Here is a 16,869-nt window from a genome sequence, read left to right on the forward strand (position 1 = left end):
ACTAAATGCTTGTGGCTGCTTTCCACTACTAACTTTGGGGGGAGATTGTTACATCCTATTGCTGTGTAAATAATACAGCCCCTCTCAGATCAGATCGTGGTTCATGTTGCAAGAACAGTCCGGAAGGTGGCATGTTAAGGCATCCAGAACTACCCACTCTCCAGAGGGGTGACCAGTGCAGGCTGAGTTTGAGAGGACAGGAGAGAACACACATATGCAAGAAATCCCCAGCATGTGGGAAAAAAGCTGTGAAATAAGAAATCAAGCAAAGCAGAAAACTTGGCACCTTCTTCCCTAGAAATTTCTCACACACTCCATCTATCTCGGTAAATGGAACCACGTGCACCCAGTGACTCTAGCCAAAAACCTGGGAGTCATCCCTGGACCCATTCTCTCTCACACACCCAACATCTCATTCATCAGCCAAGTTCTGGGCTCTACCTCAGAATGTATCCCAGATCTGGCCCCTTTTCACTGCCTTTCCGACAAGCACCATGGACTAAGCCACCAGCCTCCCCGACCTGGACTATGTCAGCAACCTGCTGGCCCATCTCCCTAGCCTACCCTGTGCCTGCTCAAGTCCAGAGCAGCCTTCTCAAAACAGAGATCCGATCATGTCCTATGTGCTCCAAATGCTCCAGGGCACACTATTCTCCAGTGAGGTGACCTTCTTTCAAGCATTTGATAAGCTCATCTCACCTCGGAGCCTTTGCACTTGCTCTTCCAACTTCCAGGTCACCAAGGAACATCAACATTTGAGTCTCACCTCATGTGATCCTTCCTCTGAAAAGTCTTCCTGGGTCTCGTTAGCCTAATCACTCTCTAACACACTGCTTTAGTTCATTTCCTTCATAGCATGTTTATCATACTTATTGTCTGTCTCCCCCAGGAGAATGTCAATCCCATGAGGGCAAATGCCTTATCTGTCTTATATACCCAGAACACTGCCTGGCCCTTGGAAAGAGCTCAGCAAGCATTTGTGTAATGAGCCCTGTCTAGAGGTAAGGGGATAGATGAGATGACCTCCAAGTTGATCTGGTTATAAAATCCAGAGGACAGAGCTCTGCTGTGTGCGCTGGGGCTCCCACCGCCCTTCCCAGCAGGAGGAAAAGGCAGGGCAGTAGTAAGATCTGTGGTTTTAGGGGAAAGACTTGCCAGCTGGGTGGAGTGCACGCCACCAGTGCATCCCATTTCCTATAGAGGAAAATCCTCTAAAAGGCTCTTTCTGTCTGTCTGGCCATGCCCTGCCAGTCCACCTCTACCCTCTGGGCTGTCCTCCAGGGCTAGGCAGAGCAGAATTTTGCTACAACCAACAGCCTGGGAGATTCTGAGTCCCCAGCATTTCCAAGAATTGCCAGGCAGGTTATGCCCCCAGAAATCATTTCTGGCACCCCTCTGGCATCTCAGCCTCCATTCAGCCAGACTCAGACCCTTCACTGCCAGTGTGTTCATTCCCTCATCCTGTCTAAAGGCATCTGCTGCGGCAAGAGACAGAAAGCCAAGGGGGAGGGGCAGAGAAAGATTAAGGAACATCAGCAAGATGGGATCTTTAGAAGGAAGCACCAAGGCCCAGGGACAAAGATGGTGAGGAGTTACACCAGGAGACCTTGGGAAAGTCATTCACCCTTTGGGTGCCTCAGTTTCCTTATTCATAAAACAATGGGATCTTTTAGCCTGTTTTACGCCATAATGGATTAAAAGAATAAAGTCAGATAATGCACTGAAGTGCCTTCTAAAGCCCAAAGCGCTGTACAAACATTCATTGTTATTAAGAGAAGCAGGTGCAGAAGGGAAGAGAGAAAGGGAGTAGACAGGGGAGGAGCGAGAAGGCGCAGCCTCTGGGGTTAAAGGGTGGAGAAGCTCTGCTCTGGATGAACAGAACAGGGAGGCAGATGGAGGGAGAAGCAGAAACTCACTGCCCGCCCCCACCACGGGAGACAAGGCTGCGAGAACCAGAAAAGCAGAAGGCGATGGGAGGGGCAGCTCTCCAGGTGTGCCCATTGTGAGCCAGGCCCTGTGCACTTCTGCTAGGAGGGCACTCCTACCTGGAGTTTACCGATGGGGAGACGGCCCCAGCAAAACCAAGGATTTTGCTTGAGCAAGGTCTCCAGGGAGGAAATGGATTACCTCGCAGATCTGTCCGCTCCATGAGCACCCTTCTCTAAAATAATCCTTGGCGCTTGGAGTGACCGGTTGATGATAATGACCAGTTACTCCATTCTGGAGCACCTACCTTACGTCAGGCACTGTCCTGGGCACTTTCACACCCATTATCCCATTTCATCCTCATAATAACCTCTTCTTATTCCCGTCCCCTCGAGGATGAAACAGGCTCACAGAGGTTGCATGACTGGCCCAAGGTCATTCGGCAAATAAAGAAGCAAAGGATGAGATGAACCAGATACTGAGTCTCCACTGCCCCCTGCATGCTTTTGAAACTTCCTCCCTCCTCCTTCCATTCACTGAACTCCTTCCAGAAAGATCTGGGGTGAACAGCAAAGGTGGACTGCAAGGGCAGGGGAAGATGAGCCATCATGGCGGGCGGCGCAGATGGACAGGTAAGGCCCGGCATTTCCACCTCCAGAAAGCTGGCCCATGTGACAGAACAGCCGCCCTCCCAGATAAGCCATCACAACGCAGCACTCTAAGAAGCCTGCTCCTGACCCATCACCCCTCTGTCCAGGCCTGAGAGGATGCAGCAGGGCTCCAAGCCAGCCAGGCCAACCCTCTAGCCTTCTTGCCTCAGTTTCCTTCTCTCACCTAGGCCAGCCTTGAAACACCAATGGGGAAACTGAGGACCAAAGTGCCACCTGGCCAATAATAAGAGTGAGATGATCTTGCGAGAGGTTCTGTGCCCGGGGAAAGCCTGACCTCCGACCTCATCCCCACTTCCCCACCTATCCTGTTTTCCCGCCACTGGCCTCCTTTGGCTGTGGCCTCCATCCCAAGTTTTTCCAGACTGCCTGAATTGGGCCAACCAGGGCTCTGTGCCGCCCAGGGGATAAATGAAATGCATCCCCCTCCTCCTTCATTCCCTGAACCAGCGCCCCCTCCCCCAACTAAGGGAAATACTTTCAAGTCCCCTCCCTTGGAGCTTGGTCCCTGCCAGGCACCTTCAGGAGCTGCTCAGACCCCGCACGGCGGCCCCCCACCCTGGGCCTCGCCTTCACCTTGACCCGAGCCTGCTCCCGGCCCGAAGCTTTGCATAAACAAAGAGCAGGGCAGGGGGACGACCCGGGCACCGCCCCCGGCCCGCCGGCTCCCCCTGCTCCCGTCCCGGACCCGAGCCAGTCCCGTCCCCGAGCCCCCCCGGCCGAGCCTGCCGGCCCGCGGCCGCTTACCTTGGCCTGGCATTTCCGATGACAGGAGAAGCTGCAGACTGCGAGAGGGCGAGACACAGAAAGAAAGTTTAGCCGCGAGGTATGAAATGGAAACTCGGGCGAAATCTCCTCCCACCCCCGCCCGCACTCCGCTCTCGGGAGGGAAGGAGGGAAGGAGGGAAGGAGGAACGGAGGGAGGAGGGGGCGGAGGGGGGCGACTGCCGCAGCTCCCCGGAGCCTGCGGGGCGGGAACGCCCGGGACTGCGGACCCGCGGGCCGCGGAGGCGCCGAGCCCCCATTGCCAGAGCCCCCGGGGGGGGGGGGGGCGTGTGCGGGGAGGGGGGAGGGGCAGGGGGAGGGGGGGGGGGGGGGGGAACCTACTCCCCTGCTGGATCTGTGCCAGGGGCAGAGGTGGCCGGGACCCAGGCCCAGTGGCAGCCGCGCCAAGGAATAGGGCTTGCGGTGGGGTGGGGGTTCTCCCATTACATACACACCAGGCAGGCAGGCAGCCGGCAGCCCAGGAACCCGGATCGTTGACTCTCCCCCAGAGAGAGACGCACACACCCAATTTACGGTCCAGGAGAACCTGGGTGCACACACACATGCACACTCACACTCACCAATAACCACTACCCCCTGCACCCGGCCAGACATCTACACATACACATATATATACACACATAGCCTCACACACACTCGCACTCATACTCATGCCCCAGGGAAACCTCTGACTCAGGGGCACCAGCACACACACTTTCACAGGACACCCCCAGCATACAGCGCGACACAGGCATTGGACACGGACACACGTATAGATGAGCCTTACGCAGGCTCACAAACTCCTTGTGCATCATTTGAAACACACACACACACACACACACACACACACACACACAGCAGACTTAACTCTGCCCTCCCACCACCAGAAGCTGGAATCAAATTTCCTATGGGGTTCCCTCAGTCTGGAATGTCCCAGCCCTGCCTGCCCCACCCCCAGGGCCCTCCCTGGGGTTTGGTGGTTCCCCTCCCACCAGGTCTCACTGATGGGGTGAGGGGTCTCCTGAGCTGAGCTTCTGCACTGACTTGACCTTGTTAGCTGCTGAGATGGGGCGGGGGGGTGGGGGTAGGAGTCAGGGAGGCTGGGGAGAGCAGCCCCAACCCCAAATCTTTGGCAAGCACAGCCCTGGGCCACAGCCCGCTGCCATGGCCTCTTGGATCTACAGTTCGTCCAACCCCTCTCTGGCTTTGAGCCAACCTGATTCTCAGCAGAATGCAAAAGGGGGAGACTGAGGCATAGATGAAGGCCCAGAGCTGCCAAAAGAGGGCTGTCCATACTAAGGCTTCTAATTGGTCTGTAGGAGTGGAAGTCTAGGATGTGACCTTGGCCACTGGCCCTGCCTGGGACCTTGTTCTCCCAGAACCTAGTCCTGGCCCCAACTCAGGCCTGTGACTCAGCTGTTGCTGAGCAAGCCTTTCCAAACCCCACCAGCCACCCAGGCCAGCTCGGGAACTTCTGCACCCCTGACCACACCAGGACATACCCACCCCTGGCCACCCAAATCAAATCATGCCCATCTGTCTAGCCTTTCTGCTTCTCTCTTGCCTTACCCCACCCCACCCCTACTACCCCAGGATGGCAATTCCCCTCCAGACACCCCAGCCCCACCCCCATGCCTTCTCTCCTGGCCTTGGAATGTGGAATTGAGAAAGCCTCAGGCCATGTGGCTTGGGCTGGCCCTTCCAACCAGGCAGGCGCCCCACTGGGCCACTACCTCCAAACTGAAGGACCTTTCCCCTTCCTCTGCTGATCAAATCCCAACCCTCCTGGAATAAGTCCTGGGCCCCTCCTCTGTTCCCTACCTCCTCACAGCTATCACCACACAGAGCACATTTCCCCCACCGCCTTGGTCCCTATAACTGTGGGCTCCTTCAGAGGAAGGACCTGTCTCTCTCTCTTTCTCTCACTACACAATACCTGGTACACAGTAGAAGCTTAATAAATGATTAAGGAGTTGGACCTGACTGAAGATCTCCCCTGGAGTTTATGTGTTCCCCCATTTAATCATTCCCACCCCACTCTCGGCTTTCCCTTGAGCCATACCCTGCCTGCCCCCAACATTTCATGATCCATCACAAAAGCATTTCCTAAGTGTCCACTCTGGGCCTACTGACCCCAGTCAAGATACCAATAGCACAATGACCTCTGGGACTCCAACTTCAAGTATCTGACAGTTGATAGAATGCGCCAAACCCTTTCCTACCTCAGGGCCTTTGCACTTGCTGTTCTGGCTGCCTGGACCATTCTTTTTCACCCCAGCTGTCTGTCCATTGCTCACCAAGCCAAATCCTTCTTCTCCTTCTAGAATCCACTGAAAGCCATCCATCTCCCCCAAGAGCCTTTTCCTAACCACCAAATGACATTAGGCACCTCCAATATTCTTTCTCGGCAAGACCCTGATAATTTCCTTCTTAATACAGTTCACAGTCTGAAGTCAACATGGGTAACTACTGCTCGCTTATGAATAAGTCTGCCTCCCTACACTAGACCTATGAGGGCAGGGAGCATGCCTGTCTCATTCACACCAAATCCCCAGTAGCTAGAACACTTTCTGATCCAGCCCCTGGGATGCACAGCTGAATGCAGCATCTTTGTGGAAATGGCAAGAAGGTGCCCTTTCTCCAGGCAGACCCAACTCTGTACCTGGGTGCATGGTCTGGAGAGCAAAGCGTGGCTGCTTCCAGCGCTCTCTCGGGTAGGTGCCCTTGGCAGTGAACAGCCTGCTTGACCGTCCGGGGCAGCCCCGCCTGTTGCACAGTGGGCAGACACTCAACAAATGCCCTTGGGTGGAGGGCAGATGGAGAGATCATTGGGCAACTGCAGTACAGTGAGCCGAGGGCTCCGTGAGTGCTGGAATGCAGAGGGTGCCCTTGAGAGCTCTCCAGTGGGGAGCAAAGGAAGACCTTCCCCAGGCCCCAGCCCGGAACACAAAAGCTCCTCAAACTCCACTCAAGTGGCAGGTTCCCAGCAGCTCTGCCGGTGGATTTGTACACCTTAGGAGCACCCATGCCCACCCCCAGAGAGGCCCTCTTGGACTAAGCGCCCTCCAGGAATGGTGCCCCCTAGTCTGGCCACCCTTCTCCGGTCTCCCCCAGGGGGCAGTATTTCCTACTCTAACTGGCAGTTCCCCTGCTGTCACATGGAATTTGGGCATGCCACTTTCTGCTGGCTTCCCACTTTCCAGATCCATGGCACATTCAAATGTGCTCCAGGAAGGGAAACTGCGGCAGCCAGTGTTTTCTGCCTCCTGGAGGCACGCCTTCCTGTCATCCTCTCCCACAGTGAACAGCGCTGGCTTATGTACCCCGCTGAATATTGTAGAAACACTGGCATGTGACTCCTGCGGCTCTGTCATCAAAGGCATGGTGGCTTCAGCCCTGGTGTCTCCAATCACTGTCTCTGGGGGAAGCCAGGTACCACCCAGGATGTGTGAGGACCCCCAAGCGATGCTATAGAGAGGCCCACATGATGAACAGCTCGGGTCCCCCACCACCAGTCAGTGCCAACTCGGCAGGCGCATGACCAAACCACCTTGCAAGCAGACCCTCCGGTCCCCGTCAGGCCCTCCGATGACTATGACCCCAGCTGACATCCTGACTACATTTGCGAGAGGTCCAGACCAACCCATGAAGCCACACATGAAACCCTGACCTTCAGAAACCATGTGAGATCATAATTTCATATCTGTGGCAAATTGCTAAGTTTGGGGACAAATTTGTTGTGTGGCTCCAGATAACCAACACAAAGACCAGAGCCCAGGACCCCTCAGAAAGCAAGAGGCTAAAGGCTGATACTGGACACTGAGGCCAGAAGGCATCTCCCCAGTCCTTCCTTGCACACCAGGAACAGGCATGTTCATCTCTGAAATTCTTTCTTCCCTTCCCTTCCCCCTACCAAGAATTAGTCATCATATCCCAGAAAGTAACTCCAAAGAGACTGTCCAATCTCCCTACCTCCTGCCAGTTCAGACCAATTAATCTTCCCTGGGTCCTGTCTCTCCTCCAGCCTTCCCCGCCCCCTTTAATCCACAGAGCCACAGGCCATTCTCAAGTGCAAACTGACCACATTGCACTCCTGCTTAGAACGGTCTTGTCCAGCCCCTCAGCACACTTATAACGCCCTTGCCGCCTCTTCCAGCCACTGCCCCAAAAGAGATCTGCCATCCTGAACTCCCCCAAAGGACACTGAATCTAGTATGTCTGAAATGGGGAACTCATATACATCCTCCAAGACCCGTTTCAAAAATGTCCCTCCCTGAATAATCAGGCACTCAAAGATGATCCCTCCCTCCTCTCTGCTCCCAGTGAGGTCCTGTTCAACCTGGCAGTTTTGTGTCCTGCCCCTCCTCCTGGCACAAGGTCTGACATACAGATGGGGCTCAACAAATGTGATGTAAATTTAAAAACTGGAAGAATTCTTCCCAGCCTAAACCACTGGGACCGATGCTGATGTTCTGGGGCAATGGAAGAGCCACAGGAGAGGGTGAATGAGCCCCACTTTTCCGCTCCAGCCCCTGCTGGGAGAGGGCCAGTGTGGACCATGGCCAGTGCTTTCTGAGTGTCTCAGGACACACACCACCCATGATCCAGCCTGGTCCAGCTCTCCATGTACCCGCTTTCCTATCTGGCTGCATGGAGACTGGCTCTCAGCCCAGATGTTGGTCATGCTCTGTGACCTGGGACCAGTAAGCCACTCTGAATCTCTATGTTCTCCTTATCTGTAAAATGGGGGCAATAGGAGCATCTTTCCCAGGGATGTTGTGAGAATTGACGGACTTCGTGTGTGTGGCTGGCCCCGAGGATGCTCTGTGGAAGGTTGTAGCTGGTATCAGCATTGGAGAGCCCCTGTCTCCTAATCAGGACACCGGGTTCTAGTCCTGAGGACCATCTTACAGCTGTGTGACCCGAAGCAAGTACCTCCCACTCTCTGGTCCCCACCACACCCTGCTGACTCAAACTCGTTAGTTAGCCTACATTAGCCCTGAAAGTCCCCAAGCTGCTGAGCCCTAGAACAGAGGATCCTCAAGCCATCTCCCCGCTGCGAGAGCCTGGGGCAACCCACTGGTCTTTCCACCAGTCACCACTTGTCTCTTCCTCCCTCCGACAATGGAATCGTGAGCAAGCCTGGGTTCCGACCCCGAACTCATCCCAGACTCTATGAAACACCGAGCCTGCGGTGGACAGGGAGGCCCACTCTGCAAAGTACCCCTCCTCATTGTGGGGAAACTAGGGCAAGAAAACGCCGCCTTCCCATCCTGCTGGGCTTCGCACTTGAGTCCTCCCCAGACACACATCCCAGGACCCACCCAACCTTGGTCCCCTGGCTCCCGCAGAAGGCTGGCCTCGTAAGCCAATGACTCCACAAGATGAAGCCCCCTGGGGAGGGATCCTGTCAAACCAAAGCTTGGTAGAGCCCCAGGAGCCTCATCTCTGCCCATGGGTGTCAGTATGCACCCCCATCCCCGCCCAGCAGGGCCCAGCCAGTGGCAGGGCTGAGAGCCTCAGAGTGTGGAGGGGTCCACAGGTTACCTGCTGGGATGGAAAACCGCACCCCCCCCAACCCCATTCTGAGCCGGCTCCTGCCTCGCAGGGCTGCTGGGACTCTGTCCTGAGGTGGCTTCCTGCCCTCCCGGGAACACAGGAAGCCAACATTGTTGGGATCTAAATGGCCTTTTCCTCCCAGCCTCAGCTCGGAAAATGAGCACATAGCCTCGGTGTGCACCTGACCCCAGCAGGAACTGCCCACACCCCCAGTGGGCCTCAACTCTTTTCTCCAGCTGGCAGAGAGACTGGCCCAACCACCCACCTGCGTGCACAGCCTCACAGCCTTTCCCTGCCCCACTTATCTCCACAGCCTGGCCTGGAGGTGTGTGACGGTTTCTATGATGTGTCAGCTCAGGTAGGCTATCTATCATACCGAGATAGTTGTTCAGCATGATCCTAGATGTTTCTGGGTAGGGGCTTTTATGGATAAGATTAACATTTAAATCAGCAGACGTTGAGTAAAGCACATTAACCTCCATGATGTGGATGGGCCTCGTCCAATTAGTCGAAGGCCTGAATAAAACAAAGACTGATTTCCCCAAGCAAGAAGGGACTCTGCCAGCTGACTGGTTTTGAATCTGAAGTGCAACTCTTCCCTGGGTGTCTAGCCTGACCACAGATTTTGGATTTGCCAAGTCCCCATAATTGCATGAGCCAATTCCTTAAAATAGATTATCTATCTATCCATCCATCCATACATCCTGTTGGTTCTGTTTCTCTGGGGTACCCCAAGTAATACAAGGTATCTCAGGGCATGGCCAGGGGTGTGGGTGCCGTGTGGCTCTGAAGTTCAAGCAAGAAGAAACCTTGATGTTCCCATCCAGTAGTTTTCAAACTTTTATGCAGATGGAATATTACGGGGAACCTCGTTGATCTTGGTCAACATTGACTAAATGCTTGATCTGAGCTCTTTATGTGTACATATTATCTCATTTAATTCCCGAAGTAACCTGAGGAGGGAGGTGTGTTATGTGTCTCATTTGAAAGGAGAGGTGAGGGCACCTGGGTGGCTCAGTGGATTAAGCCGCTGCCTTCGGCTCAGGTCATGATCTCAGGGTCCTGGGATCGAGTCCCGCATCGGGCTCTCTGCTCAGCGGGGAGTCTGCTTCCTCCTCTCTCTCTCTCTGCCTGCCTCTCTGCCTACTTGTAATCTCTCTCTCTCTGTCAAATAAATAAATAAATAAATCTAAAAAAAAAAAAATGAAAGGAGAGGTGACTGAGGCTCATACGGGTGACACAGGCTGCTCGAGTTCTTACTGGTAAGGGGCAGAGCTGGGATACGAATCCAGGACATTTGGGCTAAGCGCAAGACCACCATCCATTCTGCCTCCCAATATGTCTAACCTCTAAAACCAGAGCTGTTCTGATTAAAGTGTACAGGAGTTCCAGAACCCCAGCCCTTCAAGCCTTCCCCCTTAGTTTTCCCCATTTCCTACCTTCTCAGACCCCTAAATCGTGTCCAGAAAAACCTTACAGGTCTGTTGGATGAGTTTAGAGCCTCTGATCTAGTCCAATCTGTCCTTTAGAGAAATGGGAAAGCTAGGCCCAGAGAGGTTAAGTTTCTCACCCAAGCTCACACAGCCGGGCCATGGCAAGCCAGGACTAGAACCCATGGGTCTTCCCACCTTACCAGGCTGCCTCTAATGACCCCCAAAGAGGTCCTCAGGCAGAGGGTAGAAGCTGGAGTCCCCAGTGAAGTAACAAGAGGACAAAGAGCTCCCTGCAACAGGTTTCCCCACATCCAGCCGGTAAGGGCTTCTGGGTAGGTTTGTCCCATTGCCTAATAATTTGCCTAATTATCTTTCCCAAGTGCATCCCCCTTGGGGGAAACAGCAGACGACTTCCCCGATCTTCCAGGTCAATCAGAGGCATTGAGAAGAGAAGTAATCTAAGCTTTGCCCCCCCCAATCCAGGCCTAGATGGCAGCCCTTGGGCTCTTAAGCTGGCATTGTGGTCTCTTCCCTTGGGCTTCAGCCTAGCAGGAGGCCAGAGCCCTTTGGCAAGGCTGTAGCCTCCCTAGAGCACTGCCGCAAGCATCTGTGAGAAACCCGTTGTTTGAACGGAGGAACTCCTACACATCCGTCAAGACTCAGCCTACATCTGCCTTACCTAATGAACCCTGGTAGGAAAATCTCTGCTAAGTCAGAGAGGACCTTTCACACACACCTCTCTGTCAGTTTTGCTGCCATTTTCTGTGATTGTCGGGTGGCCTGTCTGCCTCTCAGGTCAGGGGCTGGGTCTTGGCTCCAGTACCTGGCTCCGCATCAGGCCCAGAGGGTGCACAGTTCACGATCAGCAGATGGACACACGTGTGTTTGCAGCAGGTAAAGCGGCCACCTCCACTGGGACAGTTAGCAGGCCTTCACAGACTCCAACCAGGGAGATTTCCAGATCTCCCCTTCCCCCATATGGCCCTCAGTGCCATTCTTGTCCAGCCCACTCTCTCTAGCTGAGGAAACGGAGTCCTGAGCGGTGACATAACTCACCTGAGGTCACGCAGCCTGTGAGTGGCAGGGCCACAAATAGAGCCCAAACCCCTAACAGAGGCCCGGGCCTCCTCTCCTGCCATTGTCTCATCCGTCCGTCTCCCCCAACACGGACACTTAGTCCCTAACGCCAGCATTCGTGTTACAGCCACACACAGAACCTCCGTGTTCCTCACAGTCACCACCTGCCCAGGGACCCGGGACAGGGTTTATTATTAACCCCACAGCACACAGGAGGAAGCGGGCTCAGCGAAGGAGAAGACTGGCAGCCGTCTCACAGTGACCTCTTGGCCTGTTTATCAGTCACACTTACGCCCGAATGTCCTGCCACCTTAGTTCAGGCAGACAAGCGCCCCAGTTTCTCTAGTTCTAGGAAATTGTCCTCACTGCCCCTGCCTGCAGGACTTCCCTCGGTGCCACAAGCCCCGTGGAGACTGAATTGACAGCCTCGATGTTCCAGACACTCTGCCCCTCATCACCCCCAGCCACGAATCCAGAGGGTTCTGTAACCCCAGACTTGAAGCCCCAGAAAAGGAACCAGAGCACAGCAAACCCTGGGCTTGGCAAACAAAACATGACCTGGATTTTAGTCCACAATCACCCCCTTCACCAGGGAGCAACAATGCATACCTTGTGGCCCTGGATGGATGGATGGATGGATGGATAAGAGCATCTATCCAGCTTGTGCCACCTCCCGGTTTCAAAGCACAGAGAGTCGGCTCATTGCTGCGTCGCCCACCAGTTAGTTCAGTGACCCCAACACTGACCTCAGGCCAGGTGACACTGACGGTCTTGCTGAAAAGCCACACCGTAGCCTGTAGAGCTGGGAGTCTTCAATCCTCCCTTGCTGGGCCCCAGACCCCAGCCCTTCCATGGCCCAGTGCTGACACCTGGTGGTGCCTTTGGACTTTAGTCCTGGCTTGCTTTCCACTTCTCAGTAACTCATTCAGAGCTGCCAAACCAGCCCAGCAGCCCACTGGCCATTTGCCCTCCACTCTGGTTCACACCAGCAGGGCCAGGCTCCCAACCAGGTAAAACCCGCGTCTCACCTCGGGAGCCTTCCAGTCCCACGGGTCACATCCCCTCTTCAACCCAGGCCCTCAAGCCAGGACCACAGACCACAGACCCAGGGGAACCCAGGACCACAGACCATCACAGAAAATTCAGCCACAGATGTGTGCCCAAGGTCACAGTGAGTGCCGGACTTCCTTCTTCCCCACCCCTGTGCTGCCTCCTATCAGAGAAGTGCCAGCGGTCGCTGGGGTGAAGGGAAGGCACGCTGGGGGAGGAAGGAAGAATCTGGGGGGGACGCTCACGGGTGAACTTCAGCAGGTTCAGGGGGCGGGGTCACGTGGGGCAGTGACGCTAGGAAAATGCAAAGCCCCGCCTCCAGCAATTCTGGCCTGACTCCTCCCACCTCCCCACGCTGACCCACCACCCGTCCTAGTGGGACCTCTGGGGAGGAGGGTGACACTATGCGGCGAATTTGGGTACTGCAGAAGGCCTTGTTGGCCGCTTAAATCCCATCTGGGTATCCCAGCTCTTCAGCGAAGGACCATTAACCTCTAACCCTTTGCCGAGAGCGGGACGTGCCTAGAATGTCCTGCACATGTACATTCGCACACACTCACACGCTCCTATCCACCCACTCCCCACTCCATTGTGCCGCTGAAACTCCTTGTCTAGGAAGACTTCCCACCCCCAGGGAGCGCACCCCGACAGCCCCACTCAGACCCAGCCAGCTGTGTGCCTTGGCAAGAGTCTTAGGGACTGATCCCCAGCTTCTTCCTCTGTAAATCGAGGGTGACACAGGCACCACCCCTGCCCCACGCTGTGAGCACCACAGGAGAGCCTTGTGAGCGCTGTGATACAAAAGGCTTTGATAATTACTCTGCTTCCCAGCCCCACTAAGACTTGGGGGTGGGGAGGAGGACGTGGAGGGGAAAGACCAGGTGGAGCCACGCGAGTCAAGGCCCAGGGCGAGAACAAGATTGGCCCCTTCGGCATGTTTGACACACTTGGTTTATGCAAGAGCCGAGCAGGGTGCAGCTGGGCTGAGTGTGGACTTGGGGGACAGGAGTAGACGGGTCAGAGAGCTGGCAAGGGGTGGATGCCGGCAGGCCTCACAGTGAAGGAAGGGGACAGGGCTCTGGCTTGGGGGCCGGGGAGGCTCCCAAGGCTGAACCCAGGGACAGACAGAACTAGGTCTGCATAGAGTCCGGCTGGGAGAGGGTGAGGAGCGGTGGGTTGGAGAGGATGGGTCAGGAGGCAAAGGGGCTGCAGTCAGCCCTCCGGGTGAGAGGTGTGACAGCCGGAATTGGCAGCAGAGAAGCTCAAACTAAATTGGGAGGCCCTGCCAATGGAGAAGGGGAGGAAGGCATCTGGCAGGGCAACTGGATGAGTGATGACATCAGGCACCGCGATCAGGCGCAGGGGCCTCCCATTGATTTTACACTGATTTTACGGTGCGATCTGGGGCAAGACACTGATTTCTCTGACAAGAGTGGCAGCCAGACCCCAGGCTGGGTCAGAAGCCCATGAGACTGAAAAAGCCCAGCAGCCACCAACCCCACCCCGGTCTGAGCTGGGGCCTCTTAAACTCTTAAACTCACCCCTAAATTTGGTGCCCTTCCCAGTGCCAGGCATACGCCACCCACACACCTTCCACACACCCCATCCCCGTGCCAATCACGGGACCTCCACGGGTCATCCACGTGCTCGCCGCACAACACCCACACATCCCCACACCCCACGTGCGTGCCAGCTACACGACACCCACAGGCTGGCCGCACCCCACTCACACCCCCTCCACACGCCGTCCACACGCTCACTACGTGCCAACCACACACCACACACCACTGGGCGTATACCTGCCACAGGCCCCAGCATCCACGCATAGGCCATATGCCATCTCCATGCCACCCATCACTGCCACGTACCACAAACGCCCACAAGCTCGTCATCTGGTGTGCTCAGATGCTCAGATGCTCAGCAACCACCCCCCACGCCCCCCTGGCCAGGACCCCAAGGACATCCGCCCAGGTCCCAGGCCACCTCATTCCCCCAACGACCCACTTCCCGTCCCCCGTAGCCTGCCCAGCTGCTCACCTTTGCAAGTGCAACCCTCGCGGGTGATGACCTGACGGCAGATGCCACAGGGTTTCACCTTCTTGAAGGTCTTCACCTTGAAGTGGTGAGTCTTGGGGGCCTCCAGATCCTCTGGCTGTGGGGGGAGAGGCACAGTGATCAGGCCTGGGCACAAGGCCGGGAAAGGAGCCGGGGGAACTCGGGGATAAGTGGGCCAGGACTGGGGAAAACAAGAGGTGAGAGAGCCCCTTCAGGGGTGACAGGCCTGAGCCTATTTCTGGGAGGAGATGCCCCAGGAAAGAGAGCTGAACAGGACCCAAACCCAAACACCGAGGTGGGCGGCATACGGGGACACTGATTTCACATGACTTACTCAATACAATTTCACACACGTACGCCATGTCACCACACTCCAGAAGACTCTCTCATAGCCGTCCCAGTCAATAGCCCCCTTAGGTAAATACTATTGTGACTTTTTTAAAAAGATCTTATTTATGTATTTATTTGTGTGTGAGAGCGGGAGGAGAGCAGAGAGGGGGAATGGGGAGAATCCCAAGTAGACTCTGAGATCATGATCCGGGTCAAAATCAAAAGTTAGATGCGGGGCTCCTGGGTGGCTCAGTGGTTTAATCATCTGCTCTTGGCTCAGGTTATGGTCTGGGATCAAGCCCCACCACCGGGCTCCCTGCTCGGTGGAGAGTCAGCTTCTCCCTTTGTGCACGTGGTCTCTCTCTCTCTCAAATAAATAAAATCTCTTAACAACAACAAAAAAAACAAACAAAAAAAAAGAGCCAGCTATTTAACCAACAGAGCCACCCAGGCACCCTGATACTATTGTGATTTCTATGGGCAAACACTCGTCTTGCCGGAGTTTGAAACTTCACTGCGTCGTGAACTTCATTCCTGTGTCTGGCGTCTGGAGCTCGGGGTTCATCTGTGGGATTCAGCCACATGGCTCACTGCTGTGTGGTAGCCCACGTGTGAGAGTTGCTGCTTCCTTTACCCATTCTACTGGCGATGGTCCTTAGCCTCTTTACCCACGGAATGCCACGACCCCCCCTGCTCTCTCTTACCCTCCTGCTACCACCTGGGGCCCCAGCCCAGAAGCCTCTGCCGTCTTTATTTTTATTTGCAGTTCTTTGCATTATGAAAATATTGGTCTGGGGGCACGTGGGTGGCTCAGTGGGTTAAAGCCTCTGCCTTCAGCTCAGGTCATGATCCCGGGGTTCTGGGATCGAGCCCCACATCGGGCTCTCTGCTCAGCAGGGAGCCTGCTTCCCCCTCTCTCTCTGCCTGCCTCTCGGCCTACTTGTGATCTGTGTCTGTCAAATGAATAAATAAAATCTTAAAAAAAGAATAAAAGAAAGAGAAAGAAAATATTGCTCTGTTAATTCTTCTTTTTTTTTTTTTTGAAGATTTTATTTATTCATTTGACAGACAGATCACAAGTAGGCCGAGAGAGAGGAGGAAGCAGGCTCCCTGCTGAGCAGAGAGCCCAATGCGATGCGGAGCTCAATCCCAGGACCTCAAGATCATGACCTGAGCTGAAGGCAGAGGCTTTAACCCACTGAGCCACACAGGCGTTCTGGTTAAATCTCCTTTTTAAAACTAGCCCAACCACACACATGAGATGAGAGGTGGGCAGGTGGTCCAAGACTTCTCTGGGTCTGACCGGCTGTAAGCCCCTGCTGCAGTCACTGCCCACCGCTACCACGGCCTCAGTTTCCTACTCTAGACAGCGCAAGGTTGGACCCCACACCCTCAAGCCCCAATAGTTTGTCTTTTGTAACCAGGTACAGGAACGCACTCTAAACCGCAAAGCCCTGCACCACCGGGGCTTAGACCCCCTACCTCCTTCTGCGGCCCTCAGCCCAGGCATGGGCTGGGGGAGCTTCCCGTTCAGGAAGACATCCCTGCTCACAGCACCATGCCTCTTCAGGGGACCCCACCGTGGTGTCCAACCGGATTCATTTCCCAGCTTCAGCAGCAGGGGCCAGCAGAGCACAGACCTTGGCAGCTCCATCGCTCTCTCCCTCTCCGGGGCCCAGAGCGTCCTGACTCCCATCTACACGCATAGCCACACACAGAGACACAGCTGATGACAGACCCTGCAGTTCCCGGGGAGGGAGTGTTCTTCTCTGCCAAGTCTCCCTCCCCATACCCTGCGCCATTGCCTCTGGGCTGGGGCTGGAGGGGGCGACTTGTGTGTTCAGAGGAGGGAGGGAGGCAGCCTCCCGCAAACCCAGTATGTCCAGAATCCTCTTGGAAGACACTGACTGCAGTGGGGAGTCCCAGGGAAGAGAGAAGCTGAGCCACGAGCGAAAAACCGACAGAATGAGAGAGACAGAAAGCCAGAGAAACAAAGAGGCAATGAG

At 55.2% G+C, this 16,869-nt stretch overlaps 1 protein-coding gene across 8 annotated transcripts in view; it reads right to left on the reverse strand.

Annotated features, from left to right (window-relative positions):
• The window catches only part of TNS1 (tensin 1), a 198,720-nt gene that overhangs the window by 164,405 nt on the left and 17,446 nt on the right, over positions 1-16,869 (reverse strand). For all 8 annotated transcript variants that reach the window (XM_013061545.2, XM_013061546.2, XM_013061543.2 and 5 more), the window contains exons 2-3: positions 14,516-14,630; positions 3,342-3,379 (exon numbers count right to left, since the gene is read on the reverse strand). In XM_013061545.2, coding sequence (XP_012916999.2) covers positions 3,342-3,379; positions 14,516-14,630 — 153 coding nt within the window. The remainder of the gene's footprint in view (positions 1-3,341; positions 3,380-14,515; positions 14,631-16,869) is intronic.

The sequence above is a fragment of the Mustela putorius genome, unplaced genomic scaffold (genome assembly GCF_011764305.1).
Source record: "Mustela putorius furo isolate JIRA1106 unplaced genomic scaffold, ASM1176430v1.1 tig00000275_pilon_pilon_pilon, whole genome shotgun sequence".
NCBI classification, from domain to species: Eukaryota; Metazoa; Chordata; class Mammalia; order Carnivora; family Mustelidae; genus Mustela; species Mustela putorius.